General features: G+C 52.3%; 1 protein-coding gene across 6 annotated transcripts in view; it reads right to left on the reverse strand.

Moving 5' to 3' along the window:
- Positions 1 to 26,326, reverse strand: part of LOC125725299 (receptor-type tyrosine-protein phosphatase mu-like) — a 149,579-nt gene that overhangs the window by 79,740 nt on the left and 43,513 nt on the right. For all 6 annotated transcript variants that reach the window (XM_049002132.1, XM_049002130.1, XM_049002127.1 and 3 more), the window contains exons 3-7: positions 18,951 to 19,225; positions 15,277 to 15,355; positions 12,173 to 12,288; positions 11,024 to 11,198; positions 6,685 to 6,978 (exon numbers count right to left, since the gene is read on the reverse strand). In XM_049002132.1, coding sequence (XP_048858089.1) covers positions 6,685 to 6,978; positions 11,024 to 11,198; positions 12,173 to 12,288; positions 15,277 to 15,355; positions 18,951 to 19,225 — 939 coding nt within the window. The remainder of the gene's footprint in view (positions 1 to 6,684; positions 6,979 to 11,023; positions 11,199 to 12,172; positions 12,289 to 15,276; positions 15,356 to 18,950; positions 19,226 to 26,326) is intronic.

Here is a 26,326-nt window from a genome sequence, read left to right on the forward strand (position 1 = left end):
TAACGGGGTTCCCATCCCAGTCGAATTCCCCCGCGCGTCTCGCCGAAGCGCCCAATAATGATGGCTTTTTATAAGTGACAATCAAAACTCGATTACTTTCTCAGAGTGCTCTCCCGGACTGTGGCCCGCCCGCTCAGCCCGCCCGCTCGCTCGCTCGGGGAGAGGCAGCCTGTAAATTTCCCTGACATTATATCTGTCCGGCACCCGAGACGTGTCCAGCCACTCAGAATTGCTTTATTGCCGCTTCTCCTTTGCAGAAACCTTGGGGCGTCTATCTTGTGTCTCCTATTTAACACCACTGTGTGTAAATGAGCAGGGACAAGCATCTCCCCTGCCCTCCACCGGCCAAAAGTAGCACCCGGGCTCAAGCGCCGGGTAAGTACTGGTTTTGTACCCCCACACAGCCCGACGAGAGTCCTTTCTGCTACAGCGTCCAAATGGCTGTCAGTCCTTCAAAAGGTAGGAATCCCACACCCTTCCTGAGCTCAGGACTCATGTCCCACATCCTCCCTGATACGCACCAACGGGGGCACCAAACTAAAACAGACAGGAAGCAGGCAGGAAACAAAAAGAACTACCAGCACCTCTGACCAATTGAGTGTCAAGAGTTGGGGGGGGGGGGGAGTTGCGTTCTTACAGAGATAATTCAGTATGATAAATATTTGCCTACGACAGGTTTCTGTTGGCCATTTTTGCCTTCATCCTCTTCTAAAGGTCAACATCTCCCACAAGTACCCTTAAGAACACAGCGGGAGGGCAGTGCAAATCAGGAAATCGAACAGATAAAGTCGCCTTCGATAAAAAAAAAAATGCCGGTCTCCTCCCAGACAAATAGCTACGACTACCTGCCCCACCGCTACCCCACGAAGTCAGGGCAGCGTCTCCCAGTCCGCAACAGACAAATTCGGGCTTCCTAAGGAGGTGAGTGAGGGCCTCGCTGGCCATGACCCGGCCGACGAGCCGATCCGAAACGCTCCCTCTGCCCCAATCACCACGGTAACGTCTATGACTAAGAGGCTTGTGTAATTCAGGGGACAAGGAAAAATAAACAAAATAAAGCACTTGAGGTAATATTGTCTTCCTCCTCCCCCACTGCACAGGACGAGAGGGACTGACAATTTCCATCATTGGAGCAAAGATGGTGCACCAAGCAGGGGGGGGGCAGAGTGATGCATGCAACGGGATTAGATGGATCGCTGGACTGCTTTACTGGAGGTTAACTGTTAACTCCCTTAAAAGGCCCTAAGTCACTGTGTGATAAGATGGCAACTTAAAGCCAACTTTAAGAGGTCAGAAGGTCACCGATGCAGCTTTGGATAGCAGGGGGCCGGACTCACAGCCAGTGATGCGCATATTCGCCCGGAGACGCCGCAGACAGTGAAACCGGACATATTTCACAGATAAATAACAACACGGGATTCACCCGCGATGTTCAGGAGACGGCTCTGCCCTGCATCTCATTTAGCAAAGCTACGGTGTGGCACAGAGACGAGGGAAGGAGAAGATTATATGGGGGGGGGGGCTAGGGGTAGGAAATTCAACCAGTATTTCAACAGGAGATTAAACAGAAAGAAATTACCATACAAATTATGTTTCAATCTGGCAAACGGAGACCGTTTCGGGAGCTGAGCTCTAATCGCAGGCCGGGGAGGGGGGCGATACAGGACCGATTCGGGCCCGTTAATGAGATGCACGGCTCATAAGACCCACTTTCGGCACCACCCCCCTCGGGACGTGAGGACGAAGGCGTGAACTCCCCCCACGACAGCCTGAGGAACATTTGCGCAGCATGACGGATTAAACCGAACCGGGCCGGGGCAGTGGCTATCAACAGGGAACATCAGATGCACAGATTCACTTTGATGCCCCCCGGCTCTAAGCGACCAGGAAGGGGAGCCGGGAACAGGTACGGGCGTGAGGGAGGGGCATCCCATAATACTGCCGAGAACGTGCTGCAAACGCTGAAGAGAGCGCAACTGCTGAATTATGGGAAGGGGGGGGGGGGCAATTAAAGCCCTTCTGTGGCCCTGAGCATTTCATAGAAGCCAGCCTTCGCCGAGCAGACAGGCTGGGGGACACTTTCTAAAAGAAAGTGGCGGTCAGCAGTCTGGCCGGATGATGTACGAGCCGCTCAGCACTCAGGTCCCTTGGGGCTGTCCCTGGCGTGCCAGGCTGCACACCACCTCGCTAACCAGTAATCACCTGAAGACAGGGGCAACGTTTGCATTAAGCTATACCAAACCTCTCACGACGTGAGTGACACGTGTCCGGCAGCTAGCAGGGCAGTCACGTTCCGGGGGGTTGGAGGAAGCGAGTGAAGTGGATCATGGGAGTTGTAGTTCGATTTGTCACGCGGCGGCTGGGGTTGACGGTGCTTCATTGTCATCCCATTCGGAAGCCTCATGCCTCGTTTTGCAGGTGGCAGCTACTTACCACAAGAACTCGTGAAAGGCGGTGATGACTGGGACAGCGTCCCGGCGCGTTAGAATAAACGCAGGGCGTGCAGGTAGGAGTGAGATGCAACAAACAAGGATGGTTTCTGTCTCTCGCCGGCATTTACATCCACCCCAACAAATCAAAAGAACCCCCCCCCAAGGGAGATACTAAAAGGGTCCAGTTCACACAGATGTGAGCAGGTGCCTTGCAGGGGGGTGGAGCTCTGACAGAGGACGCAGTTCCTCAGATTTACAGCCGACGGCGCACGCCGGTGTCTCTAAATCGATGTCGCTTATGATTTACACGCCGAGTTGCCACCAGGCGTCAATTACAGCAGCCTGGTCTGGAGACAGATGTTGATAAGGGGCGTGTGAATCATGGCATGGCAAAAACGGGAAAAAGATGAGATACACCCCCCCACTTTCTATCCACTCTCGCCCCCATTCCATGGGAGGGAGACGTCGCCTTTCTCCAAGGTGACTTCCTGCATATTTTCTCTCCCCGTTTATATCCGATCTGAGATTTAGTGTTTCCTTTCCAGCCGGATCATCATATTTAATTTGCCTGCTGGGAGGAACATCGGCGCGGGAGGGAACAGACGCGCCCGGGGGGAGAATTCCTGCAGGGAATCAGGATGTCTTCTCCTGTCCGCAACCACCTCCGGTCACTCAGACGCAGGGAGAAGATTCTGGGCAGGGGTGATTTCTTATGGTGGGGGGCATAAGAGGGGCCATAATTCATACAGAAGGGCCAATCTTATCATTAGCCAATGATACGCTTTGAACTGGCAGTTGACACCCAGGGGGCATTCTGAGGGCCAATCAGCTTTCAGCTGAGGCCCCGAGGCCCTGCCCCTGTATCCGTTCCTCATGCCATGATACTGTCCCTGAATCATGACATCATCACATACTGTGGTGTTTCAGAGCATATGTACAGTATGACAGGGATCCTGCGCAGCAGCGTAAATAAAGCAGGCGGCTGCCTCTCGCTGCTGAAATCGAAGGGCCTGTCGTACCCTAGGAGGGCAGGACGCTTGGAGAAACTGAAGCGAATAACGTAACATGCCTCAGAGAAACGGCAGCGGGGGAAAAAATACTCGGTATCATCAAGTGAGGTTAGCATGAGCGCCTCCCCGGGAAGGTAAACAGTGTGAGAGGAGCCGTGAGAAGGGAGTAAGGCGAGCAGGGAAGTAAATGAAGTGGAAAGCTTTCAGGAGAGTGGAGTGGAGGCGGTGAATTAAGAAATGAGGAAAATGCAGGTTCTCTAATTGAAAAACGCCTCGATGGCCGTTTTCCTGCTCTCTGTTTATTAGATGACAATGAAGAGGAAGCCATTTGCACACGGGACAGGGGCAGTGGACAGCCACATGGGGGCGGGGCCCAAACGTTCATACGAAGATAAACAAGCGACTCCGTCAGCCTGTCCAATTTCCCTCCCCGTGGCCCCCACCGTCATGTCTTCCTGTCCGTGGGGTATAATTAGACCGGGGGGAACGTGTCTAACTTAATTTATCCAGCCGCACGTTGCTCTGTCCACCACGCGCCCGAGCTGCCGCTCCTTCCGGAACCTTCTGCGATGCCGGCGCTTCCGCGCTCAGGGCACCTCTCTCCCTTCCCTCATGTTTATCCTGCCACCAAAACGGTTTCTGCACAAAAGTTTGCCATCTTCAGCGTCGGGGGACACGATGAGAACTTGAAAGGATTTAAAAACACACACAAGCGCACAGACACTAGAGCACACAAACACACACACAAACACACACACACACACACTCATGTGCACACAAACACACACACACACACTCATGTGCACACAAACACACACACACACACACTCATGTGCACACAAGCACGCACGCAAACGGTGAGGCTCTTTAAGCACGTTTTTTTTTTTTTTTTTTTAGCAGTGTCCTTGAGAAACACACAGCGCTTCGTTCCACTTCAAACTCAATACGATAAACAGCTTTTTTTTTTTTTTTTGCGATGCTCCGGTAACCTTCCAGCATCAGACCAAGTTCAATTTATTCTGTGTTTTTCCCTGTGACAATGAAGCACTCTGCGCTTTCTGTTTTTTCCCGGCTGACGCACATATGGAGCCTTCATTGAATTCTGTGAGAATACACACTCTCTCCGGGTCACGTGGGTCGCAAACACGATTGGTGCTAGAAAGGAAGCATTTTAGGGGTGATACTTGAAGGGGCAGGGTTATGCGGTTAGAAAGGGCAGCACCCCCTCTCAGGCACAGAGCACAGACAGGAGGGCTAAGCGATAATGTGATAATACCATCGTATGTAAAACCGCACCGATGCCCCAACGGCCTGTCAGTTCCAACACTGCTTCAGCGCAGCTCGGAAAATGGGGGGGGGAGACACTTTGTCTTTAATTTCTGAAACACTTCACTGCTGCATCCAATTTGGCACAAACGGATGGCGGAACCCAACGGTGGTTTAACACCCGCTGGGGATGGGATGGCGGCAGTCGGCGGAGCCCCAGCTAATGGCTGCCATGGCTGTCAGGCGCGTCCCACCGTCCCCGGGAGAGATTCTGCCGGCACTGAGGCCATCCTCTGATGTCAACGAGCCACCGATTCACTTAAAGGGATACAAATCGATGCGCTGAGCCGATAAACTGCACGTTTCGATATAATGTTGAATAAAAATGACACCCTCGATATATCAGTCATGGTGGTCAGCGCCGATGGGTACCACGGCTCCCAGAATGCACTCCATTGATGGCACTGCTGTGGAAGAAGGTTTTCTATTGGTTGATTGATACTCTGCTAGAAGCCGCTACAGCACTCAGCGGAAGAAGGTGAGGGCTAGGGAGGACAGCAGGTGGGCGGCTGGTCGGTACAGTAGAGTATAGCAGGACTAATTTGGGCTCGGTGTTCCTGTCGAGAGGGTAAGATGGACCCATCCCCAGGACGGCGAGGAGCATCCCTCCCAGAGAGGGGGAGCCTTTTAGACTCTCCACCGGGGCGGCGACCAAGCCGAGGGGCATCTTCGGAGACGGACGCCCGGCTCTGATTAGTAGAGGAGAACATTTTTAGAACACGATCCCAGTCTCGACGTCCCATCAAGCTGTAGAAGTTTCCGGAGCAAACAGTCCACCCTGGTCACCGGCTTCCCTGTCACTGTTTGCCGTAGTAAACAAAGCTGTTAAGGGCCGGATGCGGTTAGAGGCTGACGAGGAGTAAGGGAAACGGACGGGACTCCGGCTGCATTATGCGCCGTCATGCGCTAATGGCTCTCTTGGAGGCTCGGCTCTGCAGATAAACAAAACGCAAAAGCGATGAGGCAACGTGCAAAGACAATGTTTATCCTTGGAGGTCCCGGTCAGGGCCGCTAACTGCAGTTGTTCGAAAATAGATCTCCGTCCACTCGGCTAATTGTGAGGATAATCGCTCGCCATTCGCCTGCAGCTCAAGGCTCCAGCGTCATACGTGCTGATAACTTCCCCGCTCTCCCAATGATCCCCCCCCCCCCCCCCGCAACCCCTTTCCCATTACTGGCTCAGGAGGAGGACGTCGGCTCGTTACTCTCGGCATAGCGACCGCAATTATGTAGCTGCAGAGCCACCCTGGTGCGTCTCTCTGGGACCCACGGAAGGATAGAGCTGAGATAACCCAGCATCAACAGCACACCGCCAAGGCCTTCAATGCTTTGATTTGTGGATTGTTTAAAGAAAATGGAAAAAAAAACACACTAACCTTGGAGAAAGGCAGCTAAAGACCCAATCTCAAGAATAATATTTGCATAGAAACTGTTTAGCTTCTGAATGACCTTAGGTAATCTTTTCATTCTTTTCCTGGCACTTGACGTGACCATACAGCTTTTCAACATGCCAACTATACGTGTATGTTCTCCATCATAAAGTGCGGCGATCGACGTGACCTATGATTGCAAACACCAGACTGATGCGCGTTTCTCCTTGACTATTGTATGCAGAGAGCTGTCCCTGAAGTATCACAATGGCACAAAACTCGAACCCTTCAGAAGACTGTTTGAGGGGAGATCATGTCATGCATTGGTGGTAGCTACTGGTCACCCGCGGCCAAAAGCCAATGTGTCCCCTGTGAGCAATTACCAGTGCCGGATGACCAGCCTGGCACTGAGAGCACTGGGACAGGAGTAGGAAAGCATTCATCAAACTGATCGCACAAGCTTTCGACCGAGGGTATACAGGAAGGCCGCATCCATTGATCGACCCAACCATCCATTCAGTCAGCCCCCCGCCCCGCATTACTCACTAGCACACTTGGTCCTGGCTTTGAGCGGGGGGCCCGGGGCCCCAGTCCCCCCCTCGAGGGGCCGGGTCAGCAGGACGCTGATCTCGTACTCCGTGTCAGGGTCCAGGTGGCTGATCTTGTGGGTAGGCTGGTCCACGGGCTGCATGTCGTACATGCTGCCCGAAATGGTGCGGTACTCCACCTCCCTGTCGATGATGGGCCCGTCGCCGTTGATGGAGTTGGCGTTGAGCTGGATCCACAGGTAGGTGGCGCCCACGGCTGTGAGCTGAGGAGGCGCGATGGGCACCGGGGGCTCTGCAGGGCGAGATGAACCGCCAGTGTATGAGGGTCCGACTCCGCCGAGAAACTTAATTACACGGAAAACAAATTCAAACGTAAAGAGCTAATTAATTTCGCCAAGTCTTTTGTTTACTATGAAAAAAGGAGACGAACACTACATACAGGACATAACTGATAAACAAAGCAATTAATATATTCTGATAGCGGCGTGAACTTACTGAACCCGAAATATGCTCATCTGAGAGCATACAAACTGCATAAAAATGATCCGGCTTAATGTAACATTCGCTCTGATGGCCTGTAATGTTAAATCCTACACGTTGTATTTAAACGACTGTGTGATTAGCTCTGCACATAGCTATGGGGACGACGATGTTTGAAGCGCGAGGTCACGTTATGGAAGAGATGTTAGAGGTGACTAGCTAAACCAATTAATTTCCTGACCTCCATCAGCTTGAAATGCCGCTGAATTCATTACTTCCCACCCTAAGGTCTTGCGGCGTTTCTCTCGTGACCCATTTACTGGAAACTGCTACGCTGAGCTCTTTGTGTCTCTACAAAACTGTTTGATAATGACCCATTAAAGCTGAAAATCAATTAGGCGAATTCATACACATTAAACACACTCTCTCTGTTATGTAAATGATCCCACACCCCCTTGTCGAGCATGTAAATGATCTTTTGTTACCGTTCGCCGTTCTGTTTTGGATTTCTTCCCCCCCCCCTCCGGCAAACTTTCTTCCAGCTTTTGGAGCTGTTGAGGTCTCCCGTTCCATTGGTCAGACAGAGTTCTCACTCTACTGCGGTCACCCAACCCCCAAACGTCCTCGTCCCTGCAACCGGCTGCACGTCCCTGGCAATGGAGCCTCCGTACTGTCCAGCTCTGGGTCGTCAGTAGAATTCCCGAGCGCTTTTTAATTAGCAGCGGATTAAGACAGCCCTTTGACTACATACCAGAGTAATTAAATCTGGGGAGTGAAACCTACAGTGATGGATAAAGAAGAAAAAAAACATGCAGAAAAATCCAGAAAAGAAATGTATTCTGGTCCCATATACAGTACAGGGAACTGCACGAATGCAAAGAGGAACCATGAAATAGGAGCAGGGCACCAGTGTTTGCGCCTTCAGGGAGGGGGCAGGCCGTTCACGTCGGCCCCTGGCTCAGCGGCCATGGATCGATTTCCTGCTCGTGTATGTCTTAATACATCGACAGAAAATCGCCAAGCGTCTCGCCGAAATCCTATCGCCAAGGAATTGAATTTCTCCCCATTACCAGATCACATGAATCACGGACCTTAATCGTTTTTGCCATCATACACAAATTGCACATCAAACTCTTAGTCTTCCTGCTGAAGGTAGGCAAATTTTGCTAAAAGCATAGATTACAGAATAATGCTATTAGCTGTTAGAATGTTTACAATTAGCCCCCCCCCCCTCGCCCGGGTGAAGGTCAGGGAGCCGCAGATGGCCATCCCCGCCTGACCCCACCTAGCAGATCCCTAAATTCGGATTAGTCCCACCCCCGAGCCTTAAATCAAACGTCGCCTCTCCTGAACTAGCTAATCTGGCGTCCTTCTCAGACACGCCCGCTTAAACATCCCTTGGGGTAGGAGGGGCAGCGTCCATAAATCTGGGCAGCGTGCCCACATACCAAGCAACCCCCTGGAGCAGCAGCTCCACGGCCAATCCCGCTCCCGCCGCCCCCTGAACCCTTGCAAGACATGGTGAGAAGACCAAGACGGGCATCGGACACCTGCGACAAAACGGGAACAAAGGAATGTGCCGTTACGGTAATTGCTCAGTTCGACACGAGGTAAAGGGGCATGACGGCCGGCGATGTGGCGGACGGGGGGCGGGGGGGGGGGGGGGGGTGAGGGTGGTGGTGAAGTGCTTTATCGGGGAGAGGAATGAGCCTGTGCAGAGTCACGCCCCCCACTCTGCCACCATGTGCTTCAGAGAGACACAGCAGGCTACGTGAGGACAGGGAGGCGATGGCATTACAGTGCCCCAGTGCGCCGCATTACAGTGCCCCAGTGCGCCGCATTACAGTGCCCCAGTGCGCTGCATACTGACCGAAGTGCTCCTTACACCTTATGGCCAGAGGCCTCCACATAAATACGCTTCTCAGAAATTCTTTTCAGATTTTACCTGCCAAACAAAGAGAATACGAGCAAAATGACTGGACCGCTCAAGGTCTTAGGAATCAGGGCAAATTAATAACTCTTTAAAGATACACAAAAACCGTTTGTAATTACACTGCTGGAGCGTCTCCAGAACCCTTAAAAGAAACAAAATCTCTGAGGATTTAGCAAACTCAACAAGCAATTCAAAAGAAATGATAATGGTGCAGAAACCTTGTCTGGGTTTCTCTGTTTTTTGGTAGTAAACAAAAGATAAATTGAAGCCGAGAGTGGCTTTGCGGGAATGCTAGAGGCCTGTAATTGTGTGCAGGTCACTGGCAGCGGCAGACATCTCTGGCGAATTCCTTTTTGGGGAGGGGACATGGGGGGGTATGGGTGTGTCCGATGTTCCTCTCTCGGCGTATATATTTAAATTCTCAGTTATGCGGGACAGAGTGGGCGTGCGAAGCTATCTGGGCTGGCACAGCTGCGGACAGAGCCGGGCTGGGGTCAGCCATGTGGTGCTGACATAGCAGGAGGTCACAGGCAGGCAGCTGCTCTCCTTGCAGCACCTGCCGGTTGTGCCCCCCCGCCCCCCCCAAGTCAGGGCGTCAGACAGACTGCACACTTCCCCGAGGTCTGTTATGGCGGTCATCAGGTGACCTCGACGGCGACGTCGTTCGGCATCCAATTCACAAGCCGGTTTAACTGCGTGAGAATTTTTCAAAAACAAATCGCCACACGTAGAGTTAGAGAGGAGCATCGACGTGTCCAGGGGTAAACGAGGGAGGTTGTACTTCCTCTGCCCTGTTAATAAACGCCACTTGTCAGAACGAACAGCGGGCATCTCGAACCGACTCTGTGCGCATCGAGTGACAGTAAAAGGATTAACGTGTGTGAGGTACGGGGGTGTGAGCCAGCTGGCCCCCGAAATGCAGCCGGAATCCGACCAGGAGGAGACCAGGAGTCACGGCGATGCTCCTCGTAAACAGACTCTGAGAGTTCCGCTCCTTGGAAGGCTAGAGGTCACCTTCAGGACCCCGGGGAATTGGCTGTGGCTCCGCCCACCTTCCTCGTATGTGGAGCCCCACTAACAAACCATCGGCCGGGACGTGTAATTAGACGCGAGAAAAAGTACCCCAAAGCCCGAGACGGCCAGAAAGATTAAAAACACTCCCGTGAAGATTTTTCATTAAAGGGAAGGAAAAAAGGGAGTGGTGGTGGGGGGGGGGGAGCTGGAATGAAAAAAAAAAAAATCAAGAAGCCCCCAATTTAGCTGAATGTGGGGAATTAGGTGTCGCCGCAATTCATTCCAATTACAGTGTCTCGGAACAGCGAGGCCTGCGATTGCAATTTAAGTCATGAAATATAATCTGACACGGAAACGGAGGACATCAGCTGTCCCGCGATGATTTATCGCACGTGCCCAATCGCGCGGTGTAAACGTCGCCCGTGGTAACTGGCGTGACGCGGCCTGTTGCTGGGAGGTGAGCCGCGAACGCGGGAGCAGTTACCGCGGCCGGCCGGATGGAGGGACGGCCCCCCGTGCGCGAGAGTGTGAGACGGCCTGCTGTCTGCCCAGATGGGATTAAACCTATCAATCACGCCGGGGCCGCGAGACAAAACTGCGGCCGGTAAATTCGATTCATAGCGCTGTGGGAAAATGGAGGCCCAGAAATATGGCCGGCCATTACTGCAGTCTGTGGGCTATTTGAAAATGAAGCCCTACAAGATTTAGGCAGAATATCCATCATAAATTCTTATAAAATGGCTGTAGGATCTGGCTCTGACTATCCGGGGAGGTTAAATGACGCCAGCCGCATAACTTCCTGCACTCTTAACTTCTTTAGGGCGAGTTCTTTTTCGGTGAAGAGGGACGCACAATGAAGGGGAGGGGCCTGGGAATTATGCGCGGCGGCCCGAACGCGGCCTGTACTCACGCTTGACGGTCAGTTCGCTGTAACTGGACACCCCGACCCCGCGGCCCGAGTGCACTGCACACCGGTAGCGGCCCGAGTCGCCCTTGGTGGTATTCTCCACGTCGAACATCACGATGAATTTGCGGTTGTTCCAGGGCTTCGTCGACTTCATGGGCGCCTCCCGGCCGCCGATACCCTGTACATGAGGAACAAGCGGGATTCAGTCCCGGCCGAGGCGGTTAAGGAGCTCCAGCACAAACAGGCCCGGGCAAAGACGTCCAGGGGGTCCGTCAGCCTCAAATGCCATCGTGTTTACGGCTGCCGGGAGGCCGTTTCATCACCAGGGCAACGCACAGAGGTCAGCAAAGCCTCGAAAAGAGGGAAATAAATCAATAAGCGCACAGAAGAAAACCCTCAACTCCCCCCCACAGATCGATATTTATCTTTATTTTACCATGTAAATAATTGAAGCAGAATCTCTTTTCGAGACCCAGCTCCGGTACGTATGTGGTATGCTGTGATCAACGTGGTCATGGGTTACATGCATGTTTTTGCGTGTTGCGTGTTAGTCTGAGCACACAGTCAGTCCCTGCAATAGAGAGCTGATCCATTCATGTCCAGTTTACAGATGCTCACACGCAGAGCACACACGTGCACGCGCACACACACAGAAACATGCACACACACATGCACGCACACACACCCACACAGACACACACATACACAGACACGCACATACAGCTGTCTCCCAGCACCATAAGCAGATGGGGAACATTTATCTGTCTCAAAACCATCCTGGATTATAGTTACCAGGGGAATCCCCCTTAATGCTGGGGTTTTTATCTTTGGTGTTAATGAGGACGTGTTCGTTAACGTGACTGAGCATCTCAGACAGGATGGGGCTGCGTGATGCTGCTCCCCATCTCAGCTTCAGACGCTCATTGAGCCTCACAGACGGCCCGTCTCGAGGTGCAGGGTCTCTCTGAGGCTGGGGGAGGCTTCTACCACAGGGTGTGTGTTGGGGGGGGGGGGGGCAGGTGTCAAATAAGGCAGTTATGGGTTATGGGAGATGCAGTTTCGCTGTTAGGAAAAGCTGAATAATGCAGCACCATCTACGGGCACAGGAGCCTCTTTATGCAGCCAGGGGGCGAGAGCGAGCTGGAGGTTCACCTGTAGCCAGAGCCGGTAGCTGTCCTGATGGCGTCCGATGACGGTGCACTGGAAGGTGGCGCTCTGACCCGCGTTGACCTCCACACCCTTCATGTTCAGGAAATGAGGCGTGTTCACTGGGAAAATGCAGAGCGGGAAGATGGTTACTATTCATCGGCGCGCCGGCGGGCGAGAGGATCGAACACGTCCGACTGAAGGAGTAATGTTACCCAGAATGCAATGTGACACTCAGCTTAGTATTCCAGGCAAAAAACATTCTCTGACCTCCTTAATTTGGGAATGTAGCCCCGCGTCCTTTTCCAACTCTCGCCTTCCCCGGGGGGAATTAACACCCCCCCTCGTCAAGGGCACGGACATGCTCTTCAGCCGCCTGCCCACCCCCCCCACACTGATTAGACTCCTTTGCACTCCCACCCCCATATTGACGAAACATTTCTTGATTTTGGGGTCCGTGTTTCAGTTTCCCGCAGACTCCACTAAAAGACTCTGTGAATGTCGCGCGACCTCTACCACATCCCCGGGGTCTCACGGCACGAACAGCACAAACAGCACTTCCCCTCAGCGTCGACAGGCGATAAATAAAAGGGAAGCCAACAACCCACAGAAAATATTAATTAAGCAACAAATTAATATGTTTAGTTAATCCATTAGTTACATACACCCACGCATGCAGGGCAAATGATATTGTATTGTGAACTGATCACATAAATCTAATTAAGGTATTTAATTAAGGTATGGAGGAGGCGGTGTATGGCTCAGTGGGATAGCACTGTGTGTCCGGAAGATCGCTGGTTCAAATCCCACAGATCAATTTCACTGCTTGGGCCCTGAGCGCAGCCCTTAACCCCCAATGGCTCCGGCCACCATCAGACCTCGCTTTCTCAAATCGTACATCACTTTGGATAAAAGGCTCTATTAAATAAACAAAAATGTATTTAGGCTACAGCAGATGACCGCTGCATTATTGAAATCAAACATATATAATCTATTCTGCCTCAAGGCAGTATTAGTAACAGGGATCTGGAGGTAAATGGCCCAAGACATTTAATAGAGTGGGACAACATGGTGGCTTTTCACCCCCTCGGCTAGGGGGGGGGGGGCATGTTCAGATGGCAGCTCGCAGTCCAAAGACGTGCAGCAATAAGAGTTTCTGGTTATAATTTATTCATGCATATTGTTGTGTGTATAAAGGTGCACATGTGTGCCTGGGATGGATGGATGGATGGAAGGATGGATGGATGGTTAACATAGCATGATGCCTGGAAGACGTTATGAACCATGCACCCTCCATCGTTAATTCGGCACATCAGTACTTGTATCCCTTGGCCATCCAGTGCACGGCGATGAAAATTCTGCTTATTGGAAGTTCCTCTGGCTTCAGAGCCAAACCATGTACACCCCCCCCCATCACAGCCAAACTGCTCCCTGGCTAATGGGCTGACCAGGCAGCGCCCAGATGTGGGTCAGCGCGCACGCCAGGCAGAACGCGAAGCTCTCACCACCGCACGCTAATAAAGACGCATGGCCTGCTTTTTAATTGCCCTCCGCGGGTCGCGGATAACGTGACCCGCGCTGACCTCCATTAGATGCCCGGGATGGCAGCTCCGTCCCAGGCCGCACGGTGTGCTAGGCGAGCCCTGGAGCTCCTTAATTGTTTTCTAATATCAGAAAAGGGGAAGCATCCTGTGCTCCGCGTGTAGCATGTAGAGACACAGCCAAGCACATCCAGGTTTACTTCAGAGCAGTTCATTACCAGCCTGCCCTCTCACAAGAATTTATTTCTTATTTTCTCATTTCTATTCACGAAGAAAATGATGGATGGATGGATAGATGGATGGATTGATTTTTTTTTTTACAGTTCATGTCACAAAATAATAATAATAATAATAATAATAATAATAATAGATACTTTATTGATCCCAGTGGGTAAATTCTCTACGCCTTCCCCGACTTACTCTTTGTAGAGCAAGCTGTCTGTGAAGGGCGGCTACCTGAGGGGCGCCCTGGGAGCTGGGGGGTAAGGGCCTTGCTCAGGACCCGCAGACGTGCGGAGGCTGGGTTCGAACTGGCAACATTCCTATTACAGGCACCCAGGTTTCGCCCACGGAGCCACATTCCACGGCACTATAAATTAGCTCTTTAAATCTACAAAAAACGTGATTTTTAGGAACCTAGCTGGAATGTTTAGTGTCTGTGGGCTCAACAGCATCACCCTATAAAGAGGAAGGAGCGTGGTGACATACCAACAAAACCCGCCCCCCCCCACTGACCTCCTGTAAGTTTTCCCTAGAGGAGTGGTCGGGGGGGGTGGGGGGAGGGTGGAGACAAAGAAGGTTCAGTGTAATTATTGATTAGACATTAGCCTGCTGCTACAGCAAAGTAGCTGTAACACAACTCAGAGATAACCTGGATGCCCCCCCCACCCAAAGGAACACAACACACAGTCCGAGGGATGGCAAAGCCCCCCCCCCCCCCCCCAGCTAACCCGCTCTCCCAGCACTCGACGTGTCACCGTGAGCACCGGCGGCGAGAGGGTGGAGCTTAGAAGCGCGGTTTTCAGCGCTCATTGTAAATCTGGCGGCAGGCTGAGGCGGCGGGGGCGTGTCAGTCGCGGGCGGCCGCACCACCCCAGCACTGCTGCACGTGGGGAGCTGATCGGGAGGAGAGGGGGCAAATCAAAGCCGACAGGAGCCAAAGGACGAGAGGGCTGAGGCTTTGAAGCAGGGCAGCAGGAACTGTAGCGTTTTCATTATTATTATTAGTATTATTAGTATTATTATTATTATTATTATTATTGCGGCTGGTTGGTTCTGCCAGAATCAATAGGCTCCTGCAGCATGACAATGAGAATCACTTGCCACCAAAGCAATATTCTTTTCCTGCGCGCAATATATTCTGCAAGAAAGGCTGCAGGTGCAATGCACTCCAAGATTATAAGTACGGCGCACTCGACACACTCAATATCACGGGCCTTTTGTGCCACGGCAGGGAGCCCTGGCGTGGAATTATGAGGCGACGAGGTCGGGCCGGGCAGGCCGGCGAGCCGACGGCAGAGCAGATCCCCGGCAGGCTGACACGCTGCAAGCTGAAAGGTCTGAACTCACTGCATTGGTGGCCCTGGAGGATGATGTCCTTGATGGCGAGCAGGCCCCGCTTCCCCGAGGTCACCACTTCAAACACGACCTGCAGAGATGAAGGGGAAGGAGATAATGAGATAGGGATCACATGACCTGGGGCGTATTTGGATGTGGATCTAAACTTCCTATTAAAAAAAAAAAAAAAACGGACAGCCACTGGTGTGGAGAAAAGAATGGAGAGTCAGTGGGGTCAAGAGGCTCATAATTTGTTCGCAGGAGTGTGTGAGAAGGCAGGGTGGGTGGGGTCACATGTCCCTATCTAGCCAATCAAAGGCCTCTCCTCTCCCAGAGAGACTCCACAGTGACATTGTGAAGAGTCCGCAAAAAGTATGACAGTCGTCTGTGCTCTGCCTGGCTTGAAACGTGACCAACGTCTCAGGAAGCACTCGTCCATCCTTGGTGGGGGGGGCGGGGACCCTCTCTCCATTACAGGACGTTTGCATCATTCTCGTCGAACTGCCTCAGCCGATAAATTCTCCGCGTTCACTCGTTTCCGCAGAAACGATGGAAAAAAACAAAACAAAACACAAAAAAAAACTCCTGACAAATCAGTTCTCGCCCTCAGAACCGGCAGCGATCGAGAGCAGAGGAAGCGTCCGTCTTATCTAGGCGGAAACGACCGGCTCAAAAAGCCAGCCCCCTCCCACCGGTCGCGCTGGCGGGGGGGGCCAGGATACAGTTTACACGACTCCGGGCCGATGACAGAAATGCAGTCTGACGGGCCCCCCCTCCACACGCGCACACACACACACACACACACACACACACACACACACACACACAGACACAGACAGACAGACACACACACAAGGGGAAATGGTACAGTCCGAGCCAGGCAAAAAGTGCAGAACCTGTCCTCACAAGTCATCCTGACACAGAAGGGATCTCACCGGCGTGAAGGCTAACCTACTGGCCGTGAGGGTATAGTGCACTGGTCAGAACGACAGCCGTCGCACAAACCAAGGGAGTGTCTCTCCCTCCTGGCAGTTTGCACACGGCGTTCCCAGTCTGATGCACACAGTCCACCCAGCTGACTCCTCCCACATGTTCCCAGCCACCCCTGTTAGTCGCAGACGGCACGTCCCGAACTTAAACTTGCCGCGCCCCGCATTCCGGCATCTGGCGAAACTCGGCGGGGGTCCCAGAGAACCGCTCGGCCGGCGGGCAACGGCAAGGGGGGAGGGGGGTTTCACAAAAACACAAGCTAAACAGTTTGAGCATTAATTAATTAGCAGCCCGACCAGGGAGTCGTGCTGAAGAAAGGAGAAGAACACACATCTGTGTAAGGGCGTGCCCGCGCCGGGCCGCTGGGTAGCACCAGTGCTGCAGGCCACTGCCTTCTGTTCAAAGGCACACAGCTGACAGCTGACAGAGGGCCCACTCAACCTCTGCTCCCCTTTTGAACCTAAATAATGTTCATAGCGACATACAGGCACATCCAGAAGGAGGCACTGGTGTATCAAGCAAACGATACCTTTACCATAAACTATGAAAATCTGGTTACACTTAACCACACCAAGATTAACTATAACCAAACCGGAATATTCACCTACCAGACAATGTTGCTTCTTTAGCATAATCTATTTATTCAGTGAAAGTTTGTCTTTTTGTTGATGTTTTTTTCCTTCAGCTGCTTTGAGACTGCAGCATATTCCAACAATTTCAAGTAATTATACCGACATAAAATTATAAAACAATAAAACAAGACCAAGAGGAACAACGCAAGATTTTTTTTTTCCAGTTCAGGAGTGCAGTGCCCAAGGACTGAAGCTCGTTCAGATGGATGCAACGTAATCAATTAAAACTTTCTGAAGGTAACCTGGCACCAAAGTAATTATCATAACTCACGGACTGTTTCACGTACAGGAAATAAAAAATAATCTAGTCCCTAATTACGAAATAAAGACAATGTAATCTGCAAGCACCAGGTGGTTTGATTTTGACAAACACTGTACTGTGCAATTACAGATACCTATAATTAGGTCTACATTGCTAATTAGGTATCATTTCCAAGATTACAGTTTCTCGTACTCAAACAGAAGAGTAATAAAAAAAAAATAAAATAAAAAATCGATCAGCAGCCTCTGGCAATCTGTGCATCCTTCCTGAATCTGCGTCATAGAGAATAATTTACAAAGACAGACGACCCCTTGTAGCCTCTGTGGCAGGCGCCAGACAGCCCCCCTCCCCCCCCCAAACAGAGTGAAGGGTACCCTGTGTGGGTGCGGAGGGTTTTGGGCCAGCGCGATGCCGCAGCTGGGCCCCTTTAACGAGGCCGTGGGCCTGGAGCCCAGCAACCACACGGCATGCTGGGACACATCTGTGCTGGTGCAGTGGCACCCCAGTGGGGGCGGGGCCTATGATGGGGGCGGGACTTAGGGAAGGGGCGGTGCTGAGGGAGATCGAGCCTTTCCGGCCACATGGCTAATCCTGCTGCTTTTTTTTTTTTTTAAAGCTGGAACAATGAAAGATTTTCTTCTTAAATACACGCTGGAATGAGCCCAGCAAAGCCCCAGAGAGCAGCTCTCAAGGACCAATTTATGACGTCAGGGTTTACATTCTTAGCAGATTTGCAGCTTCCCTCTTAACATATCGACCCTCAAGCGCTTTTCAAGTCCCCACCCCACCCCCCCACCCCCCCCCGCCAAGCCTCCCTACCGCATAAATCCAAACTAAAATAAGCCTCGCTGAGAGATGCCCGGTTTCATGCTAGATCCTAGACGAGTCACAGCGCTGGCACTCCCTACCCCGGAGAGGGGGGGGCACCCCTCCCACATCGCTGGAACCATCCTCACCATCATGCGCCAAAAACAGTACAAACCCTTATAACATCTTCACAATGAATTAATTGCATTCCGTCCGGAACATTCTTAAAAATGCTCCACCGCTGTTCAGGAAACAGGAGGCATGCTGTCCAGGGCGGCCCTCGGAGAACGCGCAGAACCCCCCCCTGCTTTGTTCCCCTAATTGCATTCCCTTTCTGGAACCTTCTCCAGCTCTCTCATTAGCCATGAGAGTTCTTATAAAAATAATAATACTACCCAGGCTTTGCTCCCTTCCACTTTCCAACAGCCATGCTACAAGCATTGCCCCCCCCTACCCAAACACACTCACACAGACACACACCTGTTCTCATGCAGAGGGCCATAATGAAATAACTCCCAGGCTCACAGGAGGCCAATTTTTTATTGGAAGGCAAACGGGACGTCTCTGTCAAATAATATCCAGTCCCCAGGAGAAACAGAGGTAAGGAGAGCGAAAATCAGGCAGGTGTCAAATCACCCTTCCCAGACTCCTTTGCTGTACATTGTCAGGTGCGAACGCGTGTTCAGAAAAGACACTAATTAGGGAGAGGTTCTGATGTCTCTGACAGGAAGTAAGTTCTTCCTACAGTCACTTTGCATCACAGTCACACCGAAGATAGTCTGAAGGTACCACACAGGACAGACCCCAGGGAGGAGCTCACAGGAGCTGCTGACATGGGTTCCACCTGAAGAAGCTGTTGCTGCTCTTCATTTTGCCCGGCTTCCTGGTCCAAGATCTACTGATAGATCACTAAAAAAAAAAACGGGGTTTTCGAACGAATACGGAATTAGCCGGCAAAGCTGACGTGCGCCGAGGTTCCGAGCGGCAATTCTCACCTGGTAAAACTTGGGCCAGAAGGTGCTGACGGCCAGCTCCAGCTGGCCCCAGGTCCGAGAGGCTGGTCCGGAGGAGTTCCACACGGGGAAGCCCAGTGGGCTGTTGTTCTCCTTGACGTAGATGTTGAGCTGGCCCGGCACGGTGCCTTCCCAGCCTGACACGAAGTACTGCAAGATGAGGCAGTGGGTGTCATTCTCGCGCAGCTGGGGCATCAGGAGGTGGGCCTTCTGTCCCGCCGACCGGCCGGAGGCGTTCACCATCATGAAGGCGGACCCTGAGGGACAAAACACCGCAAGGCTTAACGGCATCTCTCTCACCGAGCGGAGATCCAAACGGAGATCGCCAATTAAACGGCGGTTCGGCAGGCGTCAGGCACAGGACAGCGGTGGTCTAATTGGGGACACATTCCCCTGACAGATGGCCCCCGCTTCTAGGGGACTCTCAGAGAGATTGTGCCCCCCACGGATAACTAAGTATCCTTATTTTTCCCCTAATTAGGTGCAACTTACTGAAACTTGGGTCCATTAATGGAGGAGATTGCTCCTGATGGTACAGGATTCTCCCGGAACATTCTGAAGTTAGCACAGGTACCGGCCAGGAAGCACGGCTGAATAAGAAGCCGGCGTAATTACCGGCAAACACCCCCGTCTTTATTCTGTGTTCGTCTCCACTGGGAAAGTAACTGGAAGTCATGAGAGAGCTCTGGATTCGGATGCATGGACATCACAGGCTCAGAACGTAACTGGACCTGTTCTGATTCAGGACCAGGATAAATGGCAAGTGGACCTACGGTGCTCATACATACAGATATGAAGATCAACAGCAATCACGACATTGGATTTATTGCAGGCATTTCAAGACTTGCTCTGGGTGGGGGTTGAGGGACTGAAAAACTGAACCGGGGCCGTGCCATGGGGGGGCCGTGCCATGGGGGGGCCGTGCCATGGGGGGGCCGTGCCATGGGGGGGCCTCTGATGAACTGTGAGTGGGAAGGAGGCACAGGTGTAGCAGCTGAATGGACTAAACGCCCCCCCCCCTCCCCCAGGTGCCACCTATGGCTTTGGCTCAGATCCCACAACGGCTCAGGGGGTCTCTGCTGCTGTTCTGAGGCACACAGGTACTTATAGGGGGGAGGGGCACGGCCAGGCTCCGCCCCCAGAGCGACCTGATGGACACGCCATGGCTCCACACCTCTGTCCCGGAGTCACAGATGGCAGGGGGGGGGGAGAGTGTGCACGTTTATGGCATTAAAGAGCAGCAGAGCCATGAAGGGTGGGGGGCATGAGGCCCAAGACATGCCCCGCCCACATCTTCCTCATGCCAGGAACAAAAACAACCTCAGACAGGGAGTCCATCACACTCCATCGCTATGCCCCCCCCCCCGTCATGCATGACAGAAGCCCACTTCACAGAGGAACTTCACGGGGCACACCCCTGCACGTGTGCAAAAGCTGTGGACAGAGTGGGGGGGTTCCGCTACCCCAGGATAAGCTAACGAGTGTGGCCGCGCACACTTTCTGCCCCCCCCCCACCCTGTGCACCACGGCCCAGTGAAAACGACACTGAAGTCCTCTCCTCCCAACCTTCATTCTGTGGCAAGACACACGCTTGCATTCCTCAGCTCATCTCCGATCAGGGCGGACCAGTCCACTCCGAAACGGCTCGTACCACGCGACTCACCGAGGGGTGGGGTGGGGTGGGGTGGGGTGGGGTGGGGTGGGGTGCAAGACCCCAGAGGCTCAAGAGCTCAGTCACGCCACCTTCTTTCATTATGGTACCATCCACGTCTGATAGTGTCACAACAAAAATCACAACTAATGCTGACTAACAATAAACCCATCAATTTGACGATTTGGCTGAGAATATCCCACTGGGTGAATCCCAGCGACTATCAGCAAACCCCAGGAAACTCCAAAGCACAGAGCGGCGAGATGCCAGCATCCCAGACTGCCAACAGTTGGAGGGTGTGGGGAGGTGAAGTGGCTCTCCGTGCCCCCTAACCCTGCCATCTGCTGGGGTACTGGGAGGCCCCACCCAGGTGTCCAGAGGCTGAACAATAACAACTCAAACTGCACCCAATAATCACACAACAAGTAGCTCAATCTAGACTGAAACTGACTTAACAATCCCAGGCATTACAGATTCTTCCCTGTCACTAAATGACATCCTCATTATCGTCACGACATCCTTCTGGTGGCACATGCACAACGTGACCTTGCATTGTTGACGTTCAATCTTTTACAGAAGGCTACCCCCCCCAGTTACATGTCCACCCCTGTGCGTTCCGGCTCCTCTGCTCTTGATTAAATTGCAGGGCGCTGTTGCATTCACCAACCCCCCCCCCCCGACAGGGCAACATCGCTGTTGATCCCCATTAGCCCCCGGCACAGTGCGCTAATGTGATCATTTATAACAACAATGCTATTATCGCCCAGCTCCCTGCCATCCGTGAGGCCCAGCAGAGCATCCCGAGAGCTGCTTCCGTGTTTACTGCCTTTATGGACATGGGGGGGGAGGGGGGGTGGGTGGGCTCCACACGAGACTGGCTTTCAATCAGAGACAACCTGCACTGACATACCTGCCAGCTAACAGTGTAGGGCCGGTGAGTACGACAACCGCAGGGATGCCAACTCCCACGCATCTGACGTGGCACTCATACTCTCAGACTCTCACGCTCACGCAAGAAATCTCACGGCAAATCGATATTATTCCATTATAAACCTAAAATTGGCGACGTCAGAAGCGTTGGGCTGGCCAGCAAACCCGGGATTTGCAAGGTAATAAAACCGCTACATACATATAAATGCGCATGCAAACTTGTTTCGAAAATCTCATGCCGGTCCGCTGACTAAAGTTGGCGGCCTTGCAGCCTGGTTCAAAGGAGGCTGCTCCATGGCTTAAGTAGCAAATCTAAGTAACGTTTCATAATAACTGTTTGTGTGATGCTTCTCCTGTGGTACACATCATAAAAAGAAATGCAGTATGTTCTAAAATACGCAGTGAAAGGATCTGGTGCCCAGTAACTCAAAGATTACCACAGTGAGGGAAAAAAAAGGAGAAACCGGAAGACTGTAACCACGCGCATAAACAGGCCGGGTGGCCAAAACGCCACGGATCCTTCCAGAATCGGGGGAAAAGCAGACTGCAAATGTAACCATGAGGTAAACACATGTCTGACATCAACAACCAGAAAATAAATTAACAGCATGGCTCGCTGGCCAGGAAAACCCCTAACAGTGCCAGCCACCATCATCGATTCATCTCCAGCAGGTTTCCCCGAGTCTGACCCTACTGCACCAGTACCAGTGTCATCACTAAGGAAACGTCACTCTGGGGAACCTTCAGTCTGTTGTGCTTTTTCTGGGGAAGTCCAGGAGCCGCATCACGGAGATGACGGAGGAACGATGGTGGGCCGATGGAGGACCGCACGGCCCAGCAGCCCCGGCTCCCGACCGCGACCCACTTCCTCACTCCAGCCTCATTGGTCACCCAAGCCAAAACCTGCCCTCACATCACTCGCCCTGCGGACGGCACACAGAAGCCCCGCCCGCCCAGCACGGGGTGAGTCAGCAAAGGCCACTCTCACAAGAAACCAGCAATTAGGCAAGACGGCAGTACGGGCACACGTGGGTGTGCGTGTTAGAGACCCAGTCGGAGGTACGCTTTGCACACGCGACTTATCCCGCATGTCTCTTGGCACTTTAGACCTTGGCAAACAGGTGAGCTTACAAGGCTGGAAACAGCGCCCCCTACTGGCAATCCATAAAGGCAAATGAACACTGTAGAACACCATGGAGATCGCACAGCACCCAACACACACACACACACACACACACACTTGCGAGCGCGGTCCCACCCTGCCGATAAATACCGTTTCACCGCATGCTTATTTGGCCGCGCCTTTGTCCCGCCCCTGCCCTCTGACGGCAAATAAATCACTAGGTAACCAGATCATAATAACACGGCGACCTGCCTCACGCGACCCCGCCCATTCCCAAGGGCCGCCGTCTATCATCTCCCGCCATCCCCTCCTCGGCGCAATTAGCCAGCTATTTTAAAAAGCTGAACACGACGACGTCGTTTTAGTGCTGTCGCTACCACATTTCGACGGGAACGTCGCGGCTTCCCGGGAAAGGGGGGTCCTCTGTGTAAACCCCGTCCCCCATGGGAAAAAAAAAAAAAAAAAAAAAACACTCGTTCATGGGAGTAAAGGAAAACACAGTGGCTTTAAAAGTGGCTTAGCGGCGCTAAGAGTGGGACCAGTCTCCATGAGGGGAGAGAATGGATGTTAGGGGCGGCTTTAAGGCAAACCTGCCAGCCGACAGTCACACGGCGATGGTTTTAAGCGACGGCACTCAAGCGGCTGATGGAAAAGTGGAAAGTGGCCCTCGTTTTTTTCCTTTTGTGACATTATGGGCGAGATGAATCTTCCACGCCGAAGACAGAGACTGCAGAACTATGGGGACATAATGAGGGATTTTTACCATTTATGTCAAATGGGGGGGGGGCTCAAATTCTGAAAATGGACCCAAAAAAGCGGGAAATGACTGCCGCTTTTCAACATTTGACTAAAAGCGAGAAGAAAGAGAGATCTTTAAGACGATAGTACGTGAGGTGAGATACTCGTACAAAGACGACCATGCGGGGGGGGGGGGGGAGCTGGCTCAGCAGCACCCTCCCCCTCCCCCCCCCCCCCCCAGACGCTCCGCACCGTGTAAACACCTCCGTGTCAGATGCCGGGAGCTGTAATGAGATTTTTCTACCTGGGAGGAGACATCAGCTTTCACTCTGCGGACGGATCGATGAAACCGCAAGCAAATAAAGGATTATGAGGGGGGGGCTGTAATCACCCCCACTCTCCCCGATACCCACCTGAACAATAAATCAATTGCTGATTAAATCATTGAATACATAATCACATGCTAATTCTCCACCACTTGCAGTTTCTGAAGTCAGTCAGTTCATGCCAGAGCACACGGCACCTTCGGAGGAGTGGTGGGGGGGTGGAGGGATGGGGGGGGGTCCTTCTTTCTTCCCGACCCAGCCAGACGACCACACTCCTCCAAATCCAGCTCTACATTGACTCACGACAATCCACACGTCAGCTCCGTCTCCTTGGGCCTGAGTTCCTGCACCCATGAGTGTTCAGTGGCCAGTATCATCAGATAAAAGGAGAGACTGGGAGTCAGAGATAAATCCCGAAATCCACACATTTGACCCACGAAAAGACCCAAAAGAAAGACACCAATTTCATGACATTTGTGATTGAAACTGAGACTGGAGATTCCTCTGCCCTCACCCTCCTGGGCTCCTGGAGGTCGCCGCCTGAGCCATAAGCGGTCGGCTTTAAAGCGAGGTGTTGTCAACACGTTATCGATTAACGTTCGTGTTCGGCGCGCTCTATAATGTGATGGCAGGGGCAGATGTATGATGGGTAATCGAGGGATCAACGTACGCAGTGTGGGACTATTTACCATTTATCAAGATGGCCTAGCAGGAAGGATGTAATAAGGTCTCCCTGACAGGCCCCAGAAGTGCTGCGTGTGAGATCCCGTAAGCCGGGGAAATTAATTAATGAGGACAGAAAATAATAGAAGGGGGCGGGGTGCCCAAGCACTCTGGGGTTACAGGTTTGAGTGTGTGGGTGTGCGGGTTGGATTCCGCTATTCCCATACTGGCCACCAGGCCTGATGAAGAGCAGGTCCACTGCGAAACATCTTGAACCACTCACATCGCACGCATCTGTAAACAAACGGTGTCCGAATAGAGGAGGAGGAGGGCATTCCAGCCTGCGGCATTCCTGTCTCTCAACGGTCCTTGGGAGTTTCCCAAGGACCTTGGACTGTTACAAACCATTCTAGTATCTATCACCAGGGTGTTCTGGCACAACTCAGACATGCTGGACTCCTCCCTGAAATTCATCTGACCGTCAAACGGCCTCCTGGGAATGCTTCTCACATCTGAATTATCAGCTGTTGGGAATAATTCTGATGAAATGGTTCATCAGTCCCTGCTGTTGCATTAATAGCTGCCGTTATTAGGCAATCATTCCATTATTAGTACTTTCATCATTTATTAATACTAGCTCACCTTATAGTTACGTTAAGACTTTAAGTTTACAAGGCGAGGTTTCGTTGGAGCAGACAGTTCTCTCAAAGGCCCCACTCAAGGCCCAGAAGTTTCTCTCATCGCCGATTCCAAAAACCATCAAGTGTGTTGACAGAGTTTACAAAACAGCATTTTCTTCTTAAGGGGCACCACGGGATTCGTCCCTAAAATGTGCAAACGGCAGACATGTCAACATCGAGAGTCTGTCAGGCTCGGTGTCACTCTCGTTCCCCAGAGTCAGAGTCGGGCTGCTCGAGTCGGGGAGTCTGCAACCAGAATCGGGCCACGCCCCCCAGGAGCGTCTTACGAAACCGCATACCAGACAAAATCGTCGTTTTCACAGCAGTGGATGTCGTCCGTGGCCTGCGTCTTCGGGACGATCGGAGTTTAAAAATGCGGACTCGGCACGCGATGAAGGCTAGCGCAATAAGCGAACATTCATCTTCAGTGTCGAGGTAATCTGCCCACTGCACGAGCCATTATCGGTAGCTAGGAAAGTAAATAAACAAATAAAGGGCATCCGTCTAATACAGAAAATATACGGAAGCATTTGAGAGAGAGAAAAAAAAAACACGCTGAAACTGTGAAAGATTAATAAGCCTCACTCAAGCAAAAGGAAAAATTATTTAGATGAAAGATAAAACGCGCTTCGGTGTCGGGGCTGAAGGTGTCGCCAGTGGGTCTGGATGCGGACGAGGGCTGCAAGCGCCGGAACAATCGCTTCGCCGTAGCAGCAATGCCGCTCATTATCTGCAGCTCGTTCGGGTCCTGAACTCTGAAATCACTACGATGGTGGATATCGGCACAAAGGGTGCTCTTCAAATCGGAAACCCTATCATTCTCCTGCGCTCATAAAATTCACAGTGGTCGTGCAGAGAGAGAACAGCGTGACCGTGAGTAGAAAAATGTCAAGGACTGCAGGTTATCATCACCAATCAAAAAAAGGCTCGACTGTAGGGGGGGGAGGGGGGGGGGGGGGGGGGTTCACTTAGCATGTAAGCGATTCGGCCTGTGCTGTACCTCTGAAGCCTGAAGTTTTTATTGGGACTCACAAGCGGGAGTGTAACGCTGATCCAATAGCAGCACAATGCGGTTCCGAGCCATGAGGTAGTAACACTGGAGCATTAACAGCACTGAGTGAGACCCAGTGGTTTCCCACCCGAGACCTCGAGTCGTTTCTAGGCCTGTCCTCTCAAGTCGGCAAGGTAGTTCTGTCTCGCCCCCGCACCCTGGCCCCCCTCCAGGTTCCTTACCCGGCCTTGGCCAC

Source organism: Brienomyrus brachyistius, unplaced genomic scaffold, assembly GCF_023856365.1.
Source record: "Brienomyrus brachyistius isolate T26 unplaced genomic scaffold, BBRACH_0.4 scaffold64, whole genome shotgun sequence".
NCBI lineage: Eukaryota > Metazoa > Chordata > Actinopteri > Osteoglossiformes > Mormyridae > Brienomyrus > Brienomyrus brachyistius.